This window comes from Drosophila hydei, unplaced genomic scaffold (genome assembly GCF_003285905.1).
Source record: "Drosophila hydei strain 15085-1641.00,03,60 unplaced genomic scaffold, DhydRS2 tig00008122-arrow-pilon, whole genome shotgun sequence".
In the NCBI taxonomy this organism is placed as follows: domain Eukaryota; kingdom Metazoa; phylum Arthropoda; class Insecta; order Diptera; family Drosophilidae; genus Drosophila; species Drosophila hydei.
In genome coordinates this window covers 4622882-4646174 of record NW_022045833.1, presented here as the reverse complement: position 1 = coordinate 4646174, position 23293 = coordinate 4622882, and the positions used below count along the sequence as shown (strand labels likewise).

Here is a 23293-nt window from a genome sequence, read left to right as displayed (position 1 = left end):
GAAAGAAAGCAAACAAAAAGTTATGCCAGCTGTCATAAAGTTTTAATTTACTTAAGCAGTGTTGCAAAACGTTGCATAAGTAACATGCAAGTAGTGTTGCAAGCTGTCTGAAGGGCTTAACTTATTTAGACTGAGTTTTTCATTGAGTAATACTATTCATCTGTAGACAAGAAACTAAGCCAAATAGTAGACTTTTGTCTTTTTCTACTTTTCCCTATATTCGTCTGCCTACTTTTTTATCTATCTGCTCTCTTCCATCTTCACTCTCTCTAATTAATTCCAGCCACCACAATCTTTATCAATTAGAGTATTTTTCGCTGCGACTTCAGTTGCAGACAGTTGTGGTTTGTGCATCTTGTTATTCCATAACAAATAGCGATTGATACACTTGCACATATAATATTTTATTTGCATCCCGTTGCATTTTTTTTCAGCTTATTCATCCATTAGATGCCCCTCATAATAATCAAATTTTTATTGAATGAATTGCGAGCTGTAAACTTTCAGCATTAATGTTGAGTTTCTGACTCGAGGCCATATCCATTGAGCAGGCAATTGCAGTGACCAGTTGCCAATTGCATTTTGTGGCCATAAAAGTGCGTTACAAATAACTGCACTTTTATTGAGCGGTACCGTTAGAGCGATAGACGCCCATTGGCCGGCGATCAGGGCGATCGGGTTTGAAATCGAGTTCGTATTTGGACGCGACTCGAGTTGATTTCGATTTAATTGCTGTGCAATTTGTGCAGCCAAGAGTGGAATGTGCTGTCAAATTGTGGCACTTAATTAAAACATATTGAATGTGCAGTTAAATTAATATTTTCGTTCCATACTGAGCGACTAGCAGATGCCCTGTAATATGGTCTACGTTGGCCTTTGACACACTAAAAGCGGGCTTAATAAATGCAACTTGAATACCATTAAATATAAATCTAGGTATAGAAGCTTGATTAGAATGTATTATACAAATTTAAAAGAAGAAGATTAACAGAGTTAGAACTAAGATTTGGACTAAAAAATATGTATAATATATAATATGTAAAGCTTTCTTTCTGAAACTATTTTACCAAATTTTGCAAAATTTTTTCTTTATCTCCTCTCTCTTTCATTTTCTCTCGTGCTCTCTTTCTATCTCTCTCTCTTGCTTCATCTCTCTCTCTCTCTCTCTCTCTCTCTCTCTTGCTCTATCTCTCTCTCTCTCTCACTCTCTTGCTCTTTCTCTTTAACTTGCCCTCTCTTACTGTCCCTCTTCCTACCTTTCCTTATCTATTTCTGTCTGCCTTAAGAATTGTCTAAAGTTATATTGATTTTATTCTTTACGACCAATATACGAGCCGATAACTATATTAGACATACATAAATAAACATATTGCTAAAGGGAGATAATGCTCTAATATATGATATTTTCAGCAACATTTTCCTCTCTTTATTTAGAGAGCATCATATTTATCATCTGTGAAATGATCTGTTTTTTCTACATTTCATTCTTTTTTCGCATATACATATCTCTCTCTCTCTCTCTCTCTCATTATATTGTATCCAAATGTTTATGAGGTGTGCAAGAAATTCCGAATCGCTTATAAATTCGTATAAATTAAGTGTATTTAGTAAACAAAATATTGCTCTTGCGCACAGCATGCTAATATCTTAAACACACATTAAGTTAGTTTACAGGGTATACGAGCTGCAATACATAGCACGTTCAATTACAACACCCAAGCTGGCAAGTTGCGGCTAGTTTTGTTTTTCGAATGTTGCAGTTGCACTTGTGGTTCGTGTTGCTGTTGTTATTGTTGCCTTGCGCAGCATTTGAAAGTTCGTCGTTGGCTTTTATTTATTTACCTCACTTCAGCCGATTTGATGATCGCCTTGGGTGGCGCGTCCCAATAGTTGGGCGCTGGCGGCACCCACTGCCGTAGCACTTGATAGTTGCCCTCGAGCAGTTCCATGCCCTCGATGACCTCCACATCGGAGTCGCCATCGTTGTTGACAGAGGCAGCGGCAATATTGCTGTTGCTATTGTTGTTATTGTTGTTGTTGCTGCTGCTGTTATCGGCATGCAAATTATCAATGGAATCGCTCATTGTCAGCTGCAAAAAGCTGCGATTTTTTGGCGCCGCATTCAGCGTTTAGTTTAGCTCAGCTCTAGGTAAACAAAGATGCGCATTGCCATTTGCGCTGAGTCACACAGTTACACACACACACACAGGCATAGTCAGAGACACAAAGAACTACTGCGCGAAGAGGAAGCAGCATCAAAACAATAACAACACAAAGACGAAGCACAAGTCTTGAGCTTAAACTGGGAATTTTTACTTAGAATATTTTTGTATTCGAATTTCTTGGGAAATTTTGTTTTTGGGGTTTTAGCACTTTTGTTATGTTTTCCTTATTTCATTAAATATTTAATATTTTGCATTTATTTGTTGTGTTATTATCAGCGTTTCGACAGCTGAACGCGCGGCGCTTCACGTTGCACTCACGAATTGTTTCTTTCTAATCGGCGAAAATGTTCGTTGCGTTTGTTTTGGCACGAAAAAGTGACAGGCACGGCGAAAACACATCGCACAAAAGCAGAACGCAACAACAAACACACACCAACACACACTAACACACAGCCACACACAGACACACTCTCACATGCATAGAGCGGGGTTAATATCTGGCATTTGCGTTTGCATCCCTTGTGAAACATACGAACTGAGACTCAATGCGATTCGACTCGACTCGAGAGTCGCCCCTTTGTTGTGCCACGTCCTTGGTCCTGGCCACATTTCGCTGTTTCAGTTTCATTTTCAGTTTCAGTTTTGTGTCTCGGCTTTCCTTCGCCTGCTCGCCAGCTTTTATTCTTTTTTTTTTAGTGTGTAAAATAAGGGTTTGTAATTTAATGTTTTTATGTCTGATTTCGTTTTCGTGTGCATTTCAAAGGCGGGGGGTTTGTTGGGTGGTGGGTGGTTGGATCTGCGGTGCAGGGCACGGAAGGTGTTGTACTCAATGCACGCATATTGTTGAAATTATGTAGCCAGCGACACGGCCAGCCGGGGCGGCAGCCTGGCGCTGAGTGTTCGCCTTTTAAGTACTTGAACGTTGCTCGAAAGTGAAACAGTGGGCAAATTTTTCACTAACTGAGATGCATGCATAGAATGCAAGAGGAGGAAAACATTAAGAGCATACTATGCATGGAATGTATGGAAATAGTAGAGCTTATATATATGGAAGAAAATATCTTTGAGTCATTTGTCTCTTGCACAAAGAAGTTATGGAAGATATTATTGTATTATATTATAAAATCAGGCCATACTCCCTCAATTCATTTTGGCCATATAATTTTTATTATATACAAATAGCTTGCGCACCACTGTGCACATGTTTGAAGGCACGATCCCCGTGAACTTACTCACTCATTCTCACGCTCACGTACAAGGAGCACAACCTTTTACGGCCACTCACTCACACTCTCTCTCACACACAGACAAGTCAGCGCGAACCCCGAAAGACACGAAACAATCTACACAAATAGCAATAGGAAGGAAGGAAGTGAACGCTCGAACGTATGCTCATATTTTGCAACAAATATTTTAAGCAAGACAGAGAGGTAAGAGGCGAAAGCGAGAGTGAGAGAGAGAGACAAACGTAAGAGCTACAGAGAGCAGCACGTGTGCTCTCTGGCTGCTGCTGCTTCTGCTGCTCTCTTTATTGCCTGGGTTTTCCTTTTCATAATTCACTCACTCAATTTGAATTTTGGTTTTTGTAGAATTCACCCCTAAGCGTCTTCACGGTAATTTGAACACGTGCCGCGAGCAGCTGAGCGCACAACTGTGCCACCTTGGGTGGTGGACAGCACCACCGACCAGGGGGTGGTTGCTGCCAGACGTGGCAGCGATCGTAAAATTTAATGATTTCATATGCTACTGCTGCTGCTGCTGCTGTTGCTGCTGCTCACCTCTGAAGCTTTTGTCAGCAATTAGCGCGCAAGTTTTCTTTTGCTCGGACTGTACCGTGGGTAGAGACCAGCCTTTGGGCGCCGCAAAGTATGCAATGCACTCGTAAAAACAATCAGCTTGGCAACACTTACGAGCCCCCTGGGAATAGGAAACACTGCCAGCGAAAGGGAAAGCTCTGCTCTGCTCAGCTCTGCTGTTTGTGTGTGTATGTGTGTGTGGACAGCGGGCAACGGGTAACGGTATTTAATGTGCAAATAGCTCATACTACCCGTCGACTACCCTGTGGAGCCACCATACCATGTGTTATTGTAGCTGTCGCTAGCAACAAATTGCGTCGTTTGCCAAATCAACCCTACAGACGGCAACAACATTTGCCCCCCAACCTCCCACCCGCCAGCTAGCTGTAACAACAACAAACAAATATGCACAGCGACGACAAACATCAGCAAAAAGTGGGTAAAGGAGGCCTTAGAGTTGGGGCTAAACTCAACGACACTTCAATAGCCGCATCACAATATCCGTTAGAGCCTTTGCTCGGAGGATTTTTAATTAAAATGCAGCTAGCAACATGCATTTGATTGCTAGCAACATGTTGCCAGCAACATGTTAGCTAAGCAACAACTGACATCTGACATTCATAATTAAATTTATTCATTGCATTATGCATATAGTTAGCAGCTCAAATGGCTGAAAAGAGGCCAGCCCAGCGTATCTCAAGTCTCCAGAGTGCTGCTATTGATATATACACCCACACCAATACACACACACATACCCTGCCGCACACCCACCTTGGCACACTCCACACAGTTACGGCATAGAAATAATTATATAAACTTGATGCCCGCTGCCGTCTGTCTGGCAATTCTCTGATTGTTAACCCAGCTAGACTGTCAGGCATTTGCAACCCCTGATAATGTCGCCGCCCACATATACCTTACATCTTCCACCCGATCCACCCATTAACCGCACAGTTTTCAAAACAGCCAAAACCAGAGAGCGATATAAACAGTTACGCCCGAACGTCGGTCCTTTCCTACTTTCGCTTTGGGTCGGTTTTAACATGATTTGTTGGATTTGCCAAGATTTCCTAATTCCATTCGTTAGCCCTTGCCCAGAGGGTTGCCAGCTCAGCTGTTCTACCCGTTGCCGGTGGGTGTTTTGTAATTTGTTGGTTGTTTGGTTGTTACGGCATTGCATTTTCAAGTGTTGTCAAGTGGATTGTCCAAAAATGGGGATTATACAAAAGCTAATGCAGTCCAACATATGTACTTACATGCCGCAAGGAAAACTAAGCAACTAGTCAAATAATTTTACCTTTAAGTTTCAGGCGGAAGTCTTGTATCAGAGATTGTAGCAAAGAATGATTTAAAGTCATAGGAGTGAATACAAAACTCTTTAATCAAATGTGGAATGTTCCCAAAAAATAAATTATTTTAATATTTAGGAAGACTGGGGATATGTCTTTAACAAAAGATTGTAAGGGACTCTTCAATAATTGAATAAATGTCTTTCAACTTTTAATCCCAAACTTAAATAAATTAAATACTTTTAAATATTCATTAATATATAGAGAACTCAGAGATCGTGCTATCATAATAAAGCTTAAAGATATGAGCTTCTCTGAGCTTAACAAAATAGAAGAAATGTTTAAGAACTGTTAAGCTTCGTCTACATTTCAGCAGGAAGTAGAGTTAGCCTTCCGTCATATACAGCTAACAATCCAGAAATATATTTGCCAAGCCCCTAACTAGCATCTCTAGCCAGTTTTTCCCACAAATCATTTATTGCTTTTAGCTAGAAGTATGTATATATTATCGTATATATATACACATTAAAGATCCGACTAATCTGGGCATTTCCGATTTCGATTCTCGGTTCCCTCTTGAATTTCTGTGGCATTTCCGATGTCAATTATAAATTGTTAAAAGTTCATTTACCTTGAGTACTACTAACGGATTTGTTGTTATTGTTGTTACCTCCATTTAATTACAAAGCATTATCAACAATTCAAAGTTGGTATCTAGAGAGCAGAAGCAATGCGTTTAATGAGTTGGGTCTATTAGCCTCGGCCAAAGTGTAGTTGCTATCTTGACATGCCACTTGGCATTTTCATTAGCAAGCCTCGCCTCATCTCATCATATTGCTTAGCACTTCATTATGGGCGAGCTATTAGCGGGCTTGCATGACTTTGATATGCTCATTGTTGTGTCGCCCGAGCCTGATGTGGGAAATACTTCGCGAATAGGCCACACAAAAGTAGTCGCCGTCAAATATGTGTAGAAAAAAATGAAAGAAAAATGAGTAGTGGAAGTGAGCACTATTTGCTATACTCAGTCAACAGAGTATAAAGGGGTATATGGGCTATGAACGGGAGGGAGAGTGAGAGATTGGGGGACAGGGAAAGAGAGAGACTAGGACATAATAAAAGAAAGAGAGAGATAGAAAGGAAGGCAGAGAAAGAGATTCTTGCATACATATTGAAGAGTCTGTTGCATCACAGTCGAGTAAACTGTTTTCGACTCTTTACAGAGTATCTCTTAGTCCGTTGTCAACTTAAAATTTATTTCTTTTGGGGCTATTTTTCAGCCATTTTATGACAGGTTTTGCTCTGGGTCGTTACACTCGCGGTTAAAAGTGTTGTGTGCCAAAAAAAAGTAAAGAAATAGAAGCCATATGCAAATGCTCATACTTCTCATAGATGCTGCTGCTGTTGTTGTTGCTGCTGCTGCTGCTGCTGCTGCTGCTGTTGTTTGGCAACTTCCTTTCCGGCTTTGTTGTTTATTTAAAGACTTTCTACGCGTCGTTAGACAACGTAGCCACATGTTGATATTACCAAATCCCACAGCCACATCAAAGGCAGCTTTTCTAGTTGAGCCCGCCCCCTTGGCATGCCACGCCTCTACCTTGTTGTACGTTTATTACGCCTTTTAGTACGCATTTAATTCGAAATCGCTTGCTTGAATTCCAGTTAAATGTTTGTGTTGGCCCGCGGCGTACAAATGAAGTCAAAGTCAGAGAATTTTAGGACTTAGGCCAGGAATATCGCCATCGGAACAGCATCAGCTAGTCAAACAAATGCTACACATTAAATGCCTATTTGTATTTATGTTTGTTTATTCATTATTAAAATCAGCTTGTTTGCACTCACTTCTACGTGTGTGTGTTGGTGTGTGGGCGGGTGTGCAGCTCATAAATATGCAAGTCATTAATAGAAATATGATTTACCCGAGGCCAGAGCCAAAGTCACATCAAAATCCACGTCAAAGTCAAAGCAACCAACCCCCAATGGCTCTGTCTGTCAATGCTCAAGTGGAGGAAGAAGCAGCACCGGGACGTGGGCTGCTGCTGTACGATTGACAGCCTAAGCGCTCCATGGGGATTGGGGTTAGTAACGGTGTAACTGGCACTCAGCCTGTTCCTGGTCCTGCTCTGCTCTACCACACACTCCCCCAGCTGCCGCTTGCCTCATAAATTGAGTAAAAATTACGCTTCATTTGATTTAACACAATCGAATTGTTGTTGTCCTTCTCATTGTTGCTCTGTCAAGGCATTTGGTATGTTGACTTCTAACATCGTTTACCGGTCGCCAGTTACGGACTTCGCCTTTCAGCGACAATTGGATTAGGACATCATGACCATGATGAGCAACCGGTTAACGGTTTAACGATAAATGAGCTAACATACAATTGAGCAGTTTTTTGAGGAATTTTTAACGTGCTCGAGGCTAGATAAAATGCTTAAGCTGAATGGCTGTGGGAAGTGAAGTGGCCCAAATGCTGCCCTATTCAATCAGCTTGCTTTACATACTTCAAACACTAAGCTGATTAGTCATAAATTATATATAATGCGTATGCCTTTGTAATAATTTAAATTAAAAATGGAAGATATTATGAAAAAGGTTTTCTGCAACAAAAACCATTTTAATAATGCATTAATCAAACAAGAAAAGTTTTAAAATAAAGTTAGCCAGAGTCAGGTAGTTAATGTTAAATAAATAAATAAACAGTATAATAGTTATAAATATTGTAAAATCATTAAATTAAAAATGTTGATTAACAAAGCTGCAAATCAAATTAAGTTTATTTTTTATTAAAAAATAAATGAGAATTTGTTCAGAGTTCAGATTTCATAGAGTTATAATTGATAGGTTTATAACTTTAAGACAAATGTATATATATATATATATATATGTATATATATATATACATATTTATTTATTTATGTCTATATGAGTTTTCACAGCATGGGGCTTATGAAATTTGCTAGCTCAGGAGACTCTATTTTAATTGATTTTTCATATAAACTCATTATAAATGGTGTTTATTGTTTGAACACTGCTTTATTATTACAAATACATTTATACACGAGCAGTCTCCAAATAGTTAAAATTTATAATCAATGTAGGTAAGTAAGCAGAATTGTCGCCTCTGTGTGAGTATAGTGGCGGAGTGATTGGTCTATATGTTTTCAAAAACGATGATGGTCATGATTACGTCGTGTATGCGTGAGGCATGTTTTAGTGTTATTAGAAATATGTTTATTTACTTTAGCATACCTTAAACTTGTATAACTCTAAAAAACTCCCCCTTAAAAATTGAAAATGGATGAAAAAATCGAAGTTTACGAATTGCGCAGCAAATCGAACCATTAACATGGCCCGCTTAAATTTTCAATCCAATAAAATTGCTCATTTATAAACTACCTTTGCTCAGCTGCTGCTGCAGATTAACACATTTAACAGCTATTACTGGCATCGCTGACTCAGTTTCTCTTTATATATAATGAGATAATTAAAGCACTCCACATGCTCAGTCATAATATTAGTTTTGGTCGATTAATAAAATGCTTTTTAATATTCGCAAATAGCGTGCAATCTGTGGAGCGTATCTCGCGCGCCTTTGCCGCGAATGCAATAATAAACACATTGTCTGCATGGTTTCTAGTTCAGCTGCAGTTCGTACATCTGCTTCTTCTTCTTGTTCGGTTTCGATGCTGGGTAGGTGTATATATTTTATGGACCTTCTTTTCTATTGCAGTTAGCCGCAGCTTGGCAGTCAAGCAGAAGGCTAATATTTCCGCTATTGGCGGCGATTTCTTTCACTTTGCCGCGGGCCACTGCAACTTGCAACGTGCAACGTGCAACTGTTGCACATGTTGCGCCTTGCTCGAGTTTAGTTTTTCTTTCATTTTCTTTTTCTTTTACTTTTTTCATTTTATTTTATTGACAAGCAGCGTTTGGTTACATGGAACAGCTATGGAGTGCTGCTCCTGGTCTGTGGCAACTGTTGTTGTCGGCAGCCAGCGGCAGTTGCAACATCCGCAGCATCCGCACATGTGGCACGGCACTGCACGGCCCGACCAGGTCTCTCTTTCTCTGTGTATCTGGGCATTTTTCCTGTTTGGCAGCGAGCAGGCATTGTTATTGTTTATTGATGCACTACTTTGCGCTATTTTCGTGTGCCAGCCAGATGGTGGGCGTTCGTGAAGAGAACCAGAAAGCCAGCTAACAAAATGCCAGCAGCTCTTGTACTGCGGCTAAAAATACATAAATTGTCTTAAACTCTGCACTGAGATCTGTCGATGGCTACCAAGTGCGGACGTAATGAGTCGCCTTGTGGGCGGGGTCATGCAAATTTGTTGGCCAAGTGGAATTCAATTAGTTGTCAACTCTTTGGGTGTAACTGTAAATGCAGCAGCAGCAATTGCAGCAACTACCAGTGCAACTGTAACTGAAACAGCAACAGCAACTGCTGACAGCTTTCGCCCATAAAACGCGCTGTTTCATTAGCTAGTCATAGATTTGCCTCTCTCTCTCTCTGTCGCTTAAATTTGGCAATGCCCCATCACATAAACACAACGGCATAATTAGGATTGCCTCAAACAACTTGCAACTTGCAGCATTGCAACCTGAGCTGCCAACTAGCAGCAGCTCAGCTCAGCTCAACTGTCGCAGTTTTATTGAATTGTCAAGCGACTCTTATATATATGGCCAAGAGTTCGACTAGGCTGTCTGCCAATTACAGGCCAGAGTTTGTAGACTTTGCAGCCTTTGCTGTTGTTTGGCAATTGCAGCTCAGTCTTACTCTTTTATTTTTTATTTGTTATTTTTTTTTTGTATCAACAATTACGTATGGGAGAGCCTGTCGCTTGACTCGACTCCTTTCCTTTTGGCTTTTATGTCGCATGTAATTAGTCACGATGTTGGCAGACATACAGCAGGCCAGCGGTTGAAGAGCTGAGCCGCGGTTCTGTATCTGGCTGCCTGCTGGTGTCTTAGCCTTTGTTGTTTGCCGTTAAGGCCAAGCGCTGAAGGTACAAGGCAAAAAAAAGAAAAAAAAATTGAGAGAAAATAAAATAAACTCAGTTGCAGTTGATGCTGCTGCTGCAATTGCGGAAGTGTGAATTGCAGTTGCTGGTTGCAATTTATGGGCTGCTGCTGCAGCGTTTAGGCCGCAACCATAATTAGGCCAATTAGCTCTGCAAACTGCTCATAAATAACTCGAATTTTAGCTTAAAGCGTTGCAATCGCTCTAGCTGCCTGCTGCCAGCTGCCATCGATTGCTCTCTGTTGCATGCAACCATCATTTAACATATTCATTAGAAGTTTAACACACACACACACACATGCATACATTTAATTTATAGTCACATGCAGCGCTCAATAATAGTGTATTAATCAAAACACAGTTAATTTTAAATTGGATAAAAATGCTTTAGCACAATCAGAACCGGTTCGCGCCAATGGAGTACTATACTCTCTCATTACCTACTCGGCTTCGCGCGGCTAGAGCTGCGTTCAAAAATGAAACACACAATTTCTGAGTCGCAAAGTTTTGTAAGCACTTGAAAAACTTGGAATTGCTGCGTAATGCTGACAACAACAACAAGAGCAGCAGCAGCAACAATATAAATGTGTATTAACAACATGAGAACCAGCAACAACATGAGTTTTTCGAGAAAACAAGAAGAAGAAAAAACAAGTTAAGTGTGCCTTTGGGGCATGCTAGACTAGCAGTTACCCTGTAGAATGAACTAACGAGTGCTTGCTAAATATGTTAAATGCTTAATACCTTGAATATTGATAAAGATTTTGTCATTGATATTCGTATATATTATTCTCCCCTTTATTGTTTCTTTCTCGCGTGCTGTGAGTCTATCATTGTTCCATTTTTGTACCCATCTCTCTCTCTCCATCTCCCTATAACTCTCTCTGTCTCTCTCTATCTTGTGCCAACACCCTCTCCCTCTCCACAGCTCTGACTCTCTCTTTCTCTTAAGCATCTTCAATCTGCTGCTTTTTTTATTTTACTTAGCCCTCTTTCTCCCTCTCTCTTCTTGTCTATCCCCTTTTTTCTTCCTTTGTGCCTCTATATCTCTCCCTCTCTCTCTCTGTATCTACCTTTATCTTTATTTCTATATCTTCTTTTTTTATGCAATTACATCTTCTTTATCTCTCTCTCTCTCTGTCTTTTCTTCCATCTATTCCTTTGTGGATTTTTCTCTAGTCCTCTCTCTCACTCTTTTTCTCTCTATCTATCATTTTCTTTCTATCTTCTCATTATTCTATATCTCTCTTTATCTTTATCTATTTATCTGTCTTTATCTATCACGCTCTATAAAACACTTTCTCTCTATAGTTTTCTCTCTATATCTCTCTATATCAACCTATTCTTTTCGCTTTCTCTCACTCTCTCTCTATCTCACATATTATAAAAATAAACATATCCAAAAACTCAACATTGAACAGGGTATAAACAGTTTGTTGATGACTGCTTGTTCGGATGTGCTCGGCTCGCACTTGAGACTCTCAACTCAACTACACACAGTTTCGTGCACTTGAAACTGTTACGCAAATGTGCGTAATGCGCATGAATATGGATGGATACATGGTAGCCAGCTCTGAAGCGAATACGATCGCGAGTGCGAGTGTTTGTGCGTTGCCCACATGCAAAAGGCCAGCAATAACAACAACAACACTAAGAAGGTAACAACAAGCACACAGCAACGGTAAAGCGTTCCGCTAGGCAGGCCTTCAGCCGTTTTGGCTAGGCGCGTGGGCCTTGGCTAGGAACTTGAGCTACTGCCTACAAAGAGAAAAAGGTCTCCGACATTTGGGACTGCCGACGAAGTAAGTGCCTTGAAGTGGCCGCAACGCAAATGTTTCGAAAATGTTAGCCCATAAACTCAAGCAATTTGTTAAAGCCATGCTCTCGGCCAAGTTAGTAACGTGTAGCAAACAGCGCAACATGTTTTCTAAAACTTTTTTATTTTTGTTAAATTATGTGCAAAGTATAAAAACTAATTATGGTCTTGTGTGTAAAACAGGCTACATTAGTTGCTTAGAATTCATTAAATTCCACTCTTGGCTGGCTCAACTTCAATTTGAGCTGCAAAATAAAATAGCAGTTGGCATTAATTGAAGTCGAACTTCAATTGAGTTGAACTCGAGTTAACTTTCACAACATGCTGCAGCTGTCAGTCAACTTACAGGGTATCAGACGTCGAATCGGCTTTGATGAACTGACACAAAGCTGCGCTGCGACTGCGCATTCAATCAGGCGCCTAAGCCTGAGCACAATTAATCCTTTAAGCAAGTGAAGTACATAAACTCAATTTAGCGCACGCTGTCACACAACTCGCAATCAGCGCAGATACTCCAAGACACAGATACAATTTAGCCTAGGCCAACGATATGTGTATATATATATATATATGAGCTGCGCGACATTGCGAGACGTGTTGGGTAATTTGGAGAATTTATGACAAGCATTATGGCAACACTGGTTTCATTGGAGCTGCAATTGTATCTGTATAACTCTGGCTCTCGCTGTGGCTATGTATCTTTGTATCTATGTCTATTCTGACCGCCCAAACCAGTTTCATTATATATATATATATATAAAGATATATATATATTTATGCAACGCGCTTGGCTTTCTGATTACTCACGCTCAACTGCCCACAAAATACAAGAGTTTGCTGCTGATCGTGAATTTTGTTGCTGCTACCAACTGCGAGCTAACATAATGGTCTGGTCTATCGGGGCGATTCCCAATGCGCTTCGTTGACGTCGGCGCATTTTGAAGATTTGATAAATTAGAAATGCCAATTATACAAATAGTCAGAAGTTGCTGCTAAATTGTCAAAACTGTTTGCCGGCTTGCAGCAGCAGCAACTGTTGCTGGTTTGGTTTTCGATTTAAGAGCTGGCTGCGTGACACGATTAAGAAAACGAGTTCGTGACTCGAACTCTATTTGGAGTATGTTGTGAAAGAGCATGAAAAGCAAGAGTCAAGAGCAACTGGTGCGATATATGTATATATATATAAAGTAGATAGTAAAAAGGAAGCTCATGGACTTTTGATTTAAAATGCAGCTTGAGATGAACTTGAAGTTTGACCCGAGATTGTACAATAACTATTTAAATAGTTGTCCTCAATCTGCATGAGGTTATTGGCAGCTAATGTTAGTCCTTTCAAGAACAGAAGCTAATATTGAATTATAACTAATTATGCAGCTTGATATGCGGCTGTTATATTTACGTTAACATAATTTCTTGTATTTCATAAAATTTCCTATTGACAAACTTTTCAACAGTTATCTTATATCGTGATTCCTACGCTTACATCTAGTTAGTTGTGCTCTCAGAAAACTATATCGACCATCTCTAGTTGAGGCTGAGCGGCCAGTTTGACAGGCCGCCAAAGGTGCGGCAGCGAGTCAGGCCTCAATCTCCGCGGCCTTAATACAGTTATGGCCAAATCCCTGCAGCTTTTAAATTGCTTTTGCTCTCTGCCAGTTAGCCAGCTTGCCAGCTTGCCAGTTAGCCAGCTTGCCAGCTGCCTTTGCTGTTTGTCTAAATGTCAAATGCGATTGCAATGCGCTTGGATGCACATTGGCGAGCCGCCTCTCTCGGTTGTTGCCCCCGGCCAAAGAGGGGCTTTGCCTTGCTCTTGGGCGACAAACGAAAACAGCTCCAGCTTTAATTGCGCCAAGTCTTCGAAAAACTGTGGCAACAAATGTTAAAGTGCAACGCCTCGTATTTTTTTTGGGTGTGCCGCCACAAGAGTTGCAACTGCAAATGAGTTTTTAAATTGGCGCAGTGTCTGTGTCTGTTCGCATTGCGTATACGCCTTGTTGTCTGTGCACGAAAATTTCCCAGGGCCTAATTCAATTAAGTTGTCGCGGAAATTGGCCAGCACTACGTGTCGCCCATATTCTTCTGGCTTTCGCAATTTAAATAAATCATCAGCGCTTGTGAAGTCAGGGCATAAAATTCTAGTTTCGGTCTAGTTCCATTTGCCGTGTGCCCTGTTCTGTGTGCTGTCGATGCATTTTGAGTACGTGCCGCATGTCTCGAGACTGTTGTGGCAAGACCTTCGTGTCTCCCGTCTGCCAATTTAGTATTTGCTCTTGTGTCTTGGGTCTTGGGCTCGAGCTTAGGCCTGGGTCTCTGTCATGCACTTTTTCATGTTCGTGCGGCTGCTCCAGTTTTTGTTGGTTTTGTTTTTGTTTTTGCTTTTCGTTAGTGGTGCCTAGGCCAGGGTATTACCGTGCGATAATACCGCAATTCATCATTATTATATTGTGTCTGCAACATTGCTTTTGTTGTTGTTCGCCATGTTGGCACGTCAGCTGGCGGTCGGTCTAATGAACGGGTTCCGCATTTTGATATATTGACACGAAAACAAAAAGCGAAACAGCATAAAAAGCATAAAATAATACAAAGTACATCCACTTTTTGCCGGCTAATCGTGTCTTAAATATCTATATATATGCACATGCGTTGCATGCGGCTTGGGGCGTGGCTGGGCAACGCCTCAATTAGGCGTTAACTGATTGGAATTCTAACGGCCTTTCCACATGATTGCCGCAAATCTTTGTGCTCATTAGTCGGCGGGTTAACAAACTTGGCTGCCAGCTTGTTTATTTAAATCTAAGCACCAACATTTGTCCCGAACTTACAGTCGCAGCTAGCCAAATTATAGCAATTGGCCAGGCTGCAGGCTCGACTGGAGCTTGAAACAACAAACAGGCCAAAGAGGCTGGGCTGCGCAATCATTAGGCTTAAGCTTAAGCCTATGCTTACCATTCGGCTGCCCATGGAATGCAGGGCGATAAGGAAACGCTAGCCTAACGAATTTCCAACCTCAAATTTGGATCAATAAAAAAGCAGCAACAACAACAGCAACACGCAGCAAAAGAGACCACCAAAAATATAAGCAACTAAATTTTTGAGAAATTTTCTTAAGCGGAACTGTGAAATACTCTTTGAGATACTTGTAATTCCCACTCGCAATTGATAATAAAAGAAAACTTGCGTATAGATATTGATTATTTGCTTAATAGATATCTAAAATATGTTAGTCTGACAACAAAATAACTTTTCAAGCTTCTAAAATCTCTGCTCAAGTTCTCAAGTAACACATGACTTTAGAGGTATTAAGATCATCTATTTCTTAGCTCATTTCCTTAAGTCTTTTAACTGTTTTGCCTTTTTGGGCTTTCACTCCTTTCTAGGTCTTCGCTTAACTGAACTTGCCAATGCTATAACTAGCTGCATATACCCTATTCGCAGTGGCATTAGACAATACAAAAACCACTTTGTTAGCTCGCGGCGCAGTTGGCACAGAGAGACCAACCCAAAAAGCGCACAGAACAATGGCCAAAAGCGTAGCTGACCTCAGTGCGAGCACTTGGCCAAATGTGTGGGTGTGGGTGTGGGTGTGTGTGTATAAGTGAGTGTGTGCGAGTGTGTGTGATTGTGTGCTAAGCTTAGCCCATTATGGCGCCTAACGTACGAAGCGTTGCAGGCCACAGACAAACAGACGAAGAGTGAGAGAGGGAGAGGGGGACCTAGTACCAGTTGCAGTTGTGGATGCTGCTGCATCGGATGCTCATCAAAATGATTGCATCACGAAGAACAAATTTAAACGGCGATTACCACCCAGCCACCCCCTCCCCCCTCCACCTTGTCCTAGCCCGCCTCCTCTTTTGGCTTGGCTGCTATCCGTGTCCACTTTTTGGGGTACAGGCAATTTCTATAAATGCAGCTAAACGCATAAGTGCAACAACAACAAGTCAGACTAGTCAGAATCAAAGTATGAGTCGCTGCTGCTTCGGTTGCTTGGATTTATGGGCTTTCACAAAATGCCGCTGTGATTAAGTTGCATGAAAATTATAGTTTCCCTAGAACTTTTATGTCGCTTTAATTGATGCAACTCCGGATGCGGTCCAGCCGGGCTGAGAGGCTGAGAGGCAGTTATGATCTTTGAGGCAAGTTGACAGATGAGCTCGCAGCATGCGGCAAGCAGCATACAAGTTGCGGCCAGTTGCAACAACTTTCAACAAGCTCGTTAAAAAAACGCAAGACGCAAAACATTGCTGGCAAAAGGGAGTATGTAGATACATAAAATATAAAATATTTATACATATGTATGTATTCATGAGCAGCTAAGGCACGCAAGTCCTACGGAACGTCTGGCCTGCAACACAAGCTTGACTACGAACACACACACACACACACACATGTATATATTGCTGGCTGACAAACTGGCTAAATACGCTTGAAAAAATAACAACACGTTCTCTTTACAATTACATTAGAAGGCCAATTAGCTGCAGTTCATGAAACTTTCGCTGCTTTATGCAGCATTTGGACATGCTATTGGCAAATAAGCGCAGGAGACATGCAAAAAGATATGTACTCTTCTTCTTCTTTTTATTCTATGCATGCTTTTCCCACATTAAGGAAGTAGTTTCTCTTTAAATAGGCGACAACTCTGGCAGGCTACTTAGCAGCATTTTGCGCAAGTTGTGCAACTTACGAAAGTTCGCCTTCTTCCTGCTTCTTTCTACTCTCTAAGTAAATTTAATTTTGAAAGTTAAGTTATAAAATAGATTGGAGGCATACAACATGCTTGCTTAAGCTATTACTTAGCAGTTCTTCTTATATAGTCAACAACTCTGAATGTCATTCATGCCGCAGAAGACCAAAAAGCTGCCGTCCATGACAAATGCGTTTCCAAAGACGGCCATTTGTCATGCTATGAGAAACACAGAAGCCACATATGCAAAAGCAGCTTCCTTACTCAGCTCAAGCCACATGTCTCTGCACATATTAGACGTGATTGCTGCTTTAAAATGCAACAACTCTGGTAGTCAGCTATGCTCCATTGCTGCTAGATCTATTTTCATGGTGTGCCATCCATAACTAGAATTTTGAGGGAAAAAACCCTTACCATTCTCAGCTCGCACTACATGCCTCTACAATAAATTTTAACTGTACATTTTTCACTCGAATCGACGACAACTCAGCGCAATTTGTTGCAACTTGTCCGCCCGCGCAGCCAGCATTGGCACTGGCAAATTGGCAATTGCACATTTGAGGGACAAGTGTAAATATTGTGATTGCAAATACGCTTTCTGATTTATGACCGTAATTATATGCATACAGGGAAACATGCGCCATACACATATGTATACACATATATATTTATAGACAGTCATATGCAAAATGGAATCGTGCGGCAAACGTGTAATTTAATGCGATTTTGTTGTAAGCAACGCCAACAACAACGATGCAAAAGTGAAGTGAGAGAGGGCAGAGAGGGAGAGTGAGAAGCAAGATGCAGCTGCAGCTGACGGGGCACAAATGACAAAGTTGTCCGGCGCGCAAGCGCAAAGCTTTTTACCAGCCAGCTGACCGGAATGGCACCCACTGTGCTCTTCGTGCCCACTGTCACAGGCTGCTTGTCAGTCCTTCAGTCTGTACGGCTATCAGTTTAATGCTCGACTGACTTAACACGCAAATTAATTAAGTGCGACTGCGACTGCGGCTTTTGCTTGTGTTGCCAACAAATTGCTTTGTGGTTGATCAGCAGCAACAAAAACAACAACAACAACAGTAGCAACATGTTGCATACAAATTGTGGCAGCATGCGCATATCTGTGTATCTGCGCCTTGAACCCACAGCTTGACCTTGTCCCTGACCCTGACTATTAAGATGTTATCTATGCAGCTGCCGAATTGCACTCGCATTCGCACTCGCTTTTGAACTTGAACAGTGCCTGCAAGAGTTATATTCACACATATGCTTAAGCATTGCATATCGCAGTCGCCATTCAGTTAAGTCCATTTACATTGGCTTACACTATCATTTGCCATTTGCTTAATGGCCGTCTTTAAATGCAATAATCTTAAAGACCATTTCATTAAATCGAAATTGAGTTTTTACTATTATATTATGCATATGTCTTATGGCTATAAGGTTAATTTAGATATATATGTATGCACTTATTCAATAATAGTTATAATTTATGCTTTACTGATCTGTGACACATTGAATAGATGTTGCTTGGGAAGTAGACGAACTTCGATGTCGTATAAGAAGTGGCTCATTAAATAAGGCTTGCAAAGGGTATGTTGTGCTGCTGGGCATATATGTTACAGGTAGAGGGACATACACTATGCAGGGTAGATATGATCAACAAGGCAAAGCCTGATCTATAAAATGTCCAATCAATAATAATAATACTACTACGTCAACTATACTCCAGCATCTATCTAACCAGCAAGCTGTTGAAATATTTGCTAAGATCTGTCATTTGATTATAAATCGTATTGAAATAAATTATAATTAATTAACTCAGCAGTCAACATATTAAATATAGTTATAAAGAAATGTATTTTCCATTTAAATATATAAATAGCAATATTATAGAAACAAATAAAATTTTAAATGCATAAGTTTTACGTCGCTACGCCATTGTCTGCCTGCTGCAAATTTCAATTAATTTCTTGCAGTGCAGAAAAAAGGTTTTACAAGTGCCTTCAAGACAGCTGTCCAAATATGACAGAGATGACAAAAAAGTCAAGCGAAAAGATAAGAAAAAAATTGTCTGCATAACTTTAACTTTTTGTTTCGCGCTGTGGCAGCAACCCTTTAGCCAGCAGGCAGCAAATTGTTTCTTTTTTCTTTATTTTTCACTTTGAATTTTCTTCTTCTTCTACATTTTCTTCATTTAGCTCCGTTGTACCTGACGCTTGGGTAATTAATACAACTTGTTGCCGAGCTCTATCTACAGCTCTAGAATTTTACAAAAATTTATTGATTGCATTTTATGGAGTTCATATCTTTGCTCTGTACCCTCTTGCCCCAATTTCAGACGACGCCGATGACGGTGGCGGCATGTGCCACACTGAGAGGGCGTTACGTGGCGGGGCGTGGCATTGCTCACTTACGTAGAGAATATATTGAAGCACGGAGCGTCATCGGCACTAATTGGAGTAAATTATGTTTACACATTTAGTCGTGCAATTAGGTCAGGCACTGAGTGCCCGTGTGTGTGTGTGTGTGTGTTTCTGATATGATATAAAATGCATACTGAGACTCGCTTTTACATAATTAAGCACTGCGTCGAGAGGAGGGTCGTGTGAGGTCTCTGCTACCCAGTTTTATCTCGCATTTAGATTTTGGAATACTTAATTAGTTCTCGCGCTACGATTTATGCGTAGCTCTTACGAAATGGTTAGGAAATGCATTTACTAACTGGCTAAATGGGGGAATGTCTTGACTAATATTTTATTATGGACGCATAAAAATGTCGGCAGGCATTAGAATTTGACGTCATTAAGAGCAGGAAAACGAGAAGTTATGAGTCGCACTCAGTTATCCGATGGAACTGCTAAAAATAAACAAGACTCAGTTGGTTTTTTCTTCAAGCTTCTTCGTATTCGTCGGCTTCTAAGAGCCGACACGTCTGAGTCGATAAATTGAACATTCTCCACTTGAGTCAGCGATCAGTTAGTTGTCGGTAATCGCATATACAGATTGCAAGTACATTTCACATTTCAAGTGGCCACGCCCCGATTCACAATTGAAAAACCTGGATCGACCCACAGTAGCGCATATTTTCCTTTATGTAATTAGAATTAAATGTGCGCGGGGTTTTTCCAATACACACAGAGAGAAGGAGAGAGAGTGAGTGAGTTAGAGCGAGAGAACGGGACAGAGTGGGCTCGAAGAGCGAGATTTAGCTCAACAGGTTTCGTTTCTCTTACTTTTTCTGTTTCTGTTCTTTTTTTTGTATTTCAAAAAAATATTTGCTCAGTGCTCGTCTTGAAGCACCCACTGTGCTGCAGGGAGCGGGGTAGAGAGTGCCCACTGTAGTGGACCGGTTATCAGTCCGCTTCTAGGTACTCGCATATTCTCGCTGCTCAAACTTTTTGCCAAGCTCAGTTTGTTTTTAAAGCTGCAGTCGAGCTGAGCTGCGCAACAGACGATCGCAGAGCGTCGAGACGCAAAAAAAAAACAAAGGAGACGAATTATACTTATAAATATATATATCTACATCAATATATATATAAAGCAGCAGCTAAACGAGTTTCCCTCTCCGCAGTAATTGGTCGGCATGTCGTGCAAATATTGTAAGCTAAGAACAATTGTGGCAATATCCCATGTGCGGAGCTCTAACCCGTGCTCTTTGTCTCATCTTTTTACAGCATCAGCAATGCTGCTTCTGCTGGGCAGCTGCCTAAGCCTTTGTCTGTTCTTCACACCCGCTGCCTCGAGCGGACAGCGCATTGTAGACTATGGCCATGTGGTCTTCGGCAGTCGTTCTGGCTTTGATAACCAGATACAAAGCAGATCTGGAGGGGTGCCCGCAGTCCAGAATAGAATCGCTCAACGCACGGCTGTCGCAGCTGGGCAGCCAGCACAGCAACAATTTTCCGCCCAATCGCCAGCTCCAGCTCAAGCTCAGGCTCCGTCTGCACCTGCATCTGCATCTGTAACTCCTGGCGTAACAGTTCTTGGCATCGATGGTTCAACCGGCAAATCAGCTGCTGGTCAATCGAGAGGCTCGTCGGGTCCAGCACGTCCGCCGGCGCAGTTCAATTACCGTGAACGCTTCAGCTCCACACTCTTTCAGCCTATCTCGCGTAGCAATATAAACCGCAATGTCGTCTACTCACCTTCCTCGGTGCACGGTATCTTGGGCATGCTCTTCGGCGTCTCCAGTGGAGAAACTGCCACCGAACTTCGACTGGCTGGCCAATTTGAACAAGATCAACTGAGCGTGGCTAAGGACTTTCAGCGAGTAAATAATCTGGAGCGCGAGCTGCAGAATGCTCAACTAATTGTGGCCAACAAGCTGTTCTTCAATCATGAACTAGCTGTGGTCAATCCCGATTATGCACGCTACGCTCGTGAGTTCTATAACTCGGAGATTGAACCGGTCAACATGAAGCGTTCAAGCAATACCGCTGCCAGAATTAATGCCTGGTCAGCAGATGCCACACGCAACATTATACGCGAGCTGGTCACCCCGAACGATATTGATGATGAGACACAAGCATTGCTGGTCAATGCCATTTACTTCAAAGCACGTTGGGCAAACGAGTTTTCAGCTATGGATACAACGCCGGAGAAGTTCCGTGTCAATAGCAACAAGGCCATCACAGTGCCCATGATGTACAACGACGATGTGTTTGCCTATGCCGAACTACCAGAGCTAGATGCCGTAGCGCTCGAGTTACCCTATGCCGGCACTCAGGTGTCAATGCTATTCATACTTCCGAACCAGGTGGATGGTCTCTCACAGCTGGAACGGCAACTGCAACGTGTAGATCTCAATCAGATTGCGGCACGCCTACGTCGAGAAATGGTTGCAGTGCGAATACCGAAATTCCGCATTGAATTCGAACAGGATATGACGCGTCCGCTGCAGGAGTTGGGCGTGCGTCGCATGTTCACTGCCAACTCGCAGGTAGATGCCATGCTAATGCGTCCTGTAAAGGTGTCAAAGATACTGCAAAAGGCCTTCATTGATGTCAACGAGGCGGGCTCCGAGGCAGCAGCCGCCACCTGTAAGTTTAACCACCTGCAAAACTCAATCTAAATCGAGCCAAATATTCATTCCCATCTATCTTTATAGTTGCCAAATTTGTGCCCTTGCTGCTGCCAATGAAATCACGCGAATTTACTGCCGATCATCCGTTCCTGTTTGCCATACGCACACCTGACTCGGTGCTCTTTATTGGGCATGTGGTCCAGCCGCCACAGGTGAACGCGAGACAGTAGAACCGTCCCTAGCTTCTAAGTTAAGTGTACGCATTTGCTATTTGTAATACATACTCGTAATTTTTACTTTTATTGTAATACACACACATATACACACACGTAATTCGCATGATTCGTGTTTATATTCTCGGAGATAACCTTTGCACTGCGCCCATTGCTCAGAATTTGTGCCTTTTCCAGCTGAATATGTAGCCTTTGGTTTTTGCCCGCAAAAAGCTTGGCAAACCCGTTTCGCTCACAAGAGAGACCCCTCAGGCAGACTGTTTATGGTAAATGGTAGCTGGCAGCTGGTCGCTGGTAGCTGGGAGCTATAACAATGTTTAACGTACGCCAATGCTAAGAGCTGCCATATAAACAAATGCAAATTTCATCAATCGTAACTTCCTCAATTGAGCGTGTCTATGGAAAGTCCAGCTACAGGTTTGCTTCTCGATGACTAAGGCGAAAAATCCCGTTGACAAAAATACTAAGAGTTTGACTAATGAAGCATCTATCTTTGACGTTGCATCACGATTTTCGTCAATACAAAAGTAATTAAATTATAATAAATAATGAGTGGAATGGCAAAGTTCTTGGATGGGGAAAAAATGGGGGTTTTCGGACTTGAACCATCAATTCTAGATGTTTGTTTACGCAAAAATGTTGCTGATAAGAGAACAGGTTTCTCTCATTGAGCGCTACGAGAAATGACAATCTAAGTGGATCCAAATCGAAGATGAGATACTCTGTAATGTTGTAAAACGAGAATGTTATAATACTTTGCCTTGAGCAGAAATGAAACAGTGATTGCTCAGCTGTGTAAGAGATTGAACTGTTAGGGCTATCTTAACTTCTAGGGTTTTACCTCTAACAGTTTTTCTTTACATTAATTGCTTAAAAATATATACTACACTAGAGCAACACTATATGAAATCATGGACTCTAAGATATCATCTTTATAACCCCATAAATCTCACAGTCAATATACCTTAGATCTAGGGTATTCCTGCTCGTGTGCTCTCTTCAAACAAATTGATTACAAATACATTTATAATAGCTTTAATGGATCTGTGGAAGCTGCTCAAGTCTTGTCAGGTCTGGCAATTAGGTCACTTACTAGATAATCAGCGAGACTATTTCATTCAGCTGTCATGCGGAGTCAGTTTCTCCCCTCTGCGCTCTCCGCTCTTCACGCTCTCTCTCTCACTCTCTTATCAGAATTTCAATTAAATCAACTTTGAGTGTTTTCTTGTGTGTAGATCTTAAAACCGGCTCTAAGTCGCCGTCA

General features: G+C 41.4%; 2 protein-coding genes across 2 annotated transcripts in view; one reads left to right on the top strand and one right to left on the bottom strand.

Moving 5' to 3' along the window:
- Positions 1-23293, bottom strand: part of LOC111593806 (protein prickle) — a 71946-nt gene that overhangs the window by 43616 nt on the left and 5037 nt on the right. The window lies entirely within an intron of this gene.
- On the top strand, positions 20075-22154 carry LOC111593811 (serine protease inhibitor 42Dd). Its single transcript, XM_023306840.2, has 3 exons — positions 20075-20372; positions 20448-21812; positions 21881-22154. The coding sequence occupies exons 1-3, from the start codon at positions 20357-20359 to the stop codon at positions 22024-22026; spliced, it is 1527 nt and encodes a 508-aa protein (XP_023162608.2). The 5' UTR covers positions 20075-20356; the 3' UTR covers positions 22027-22154.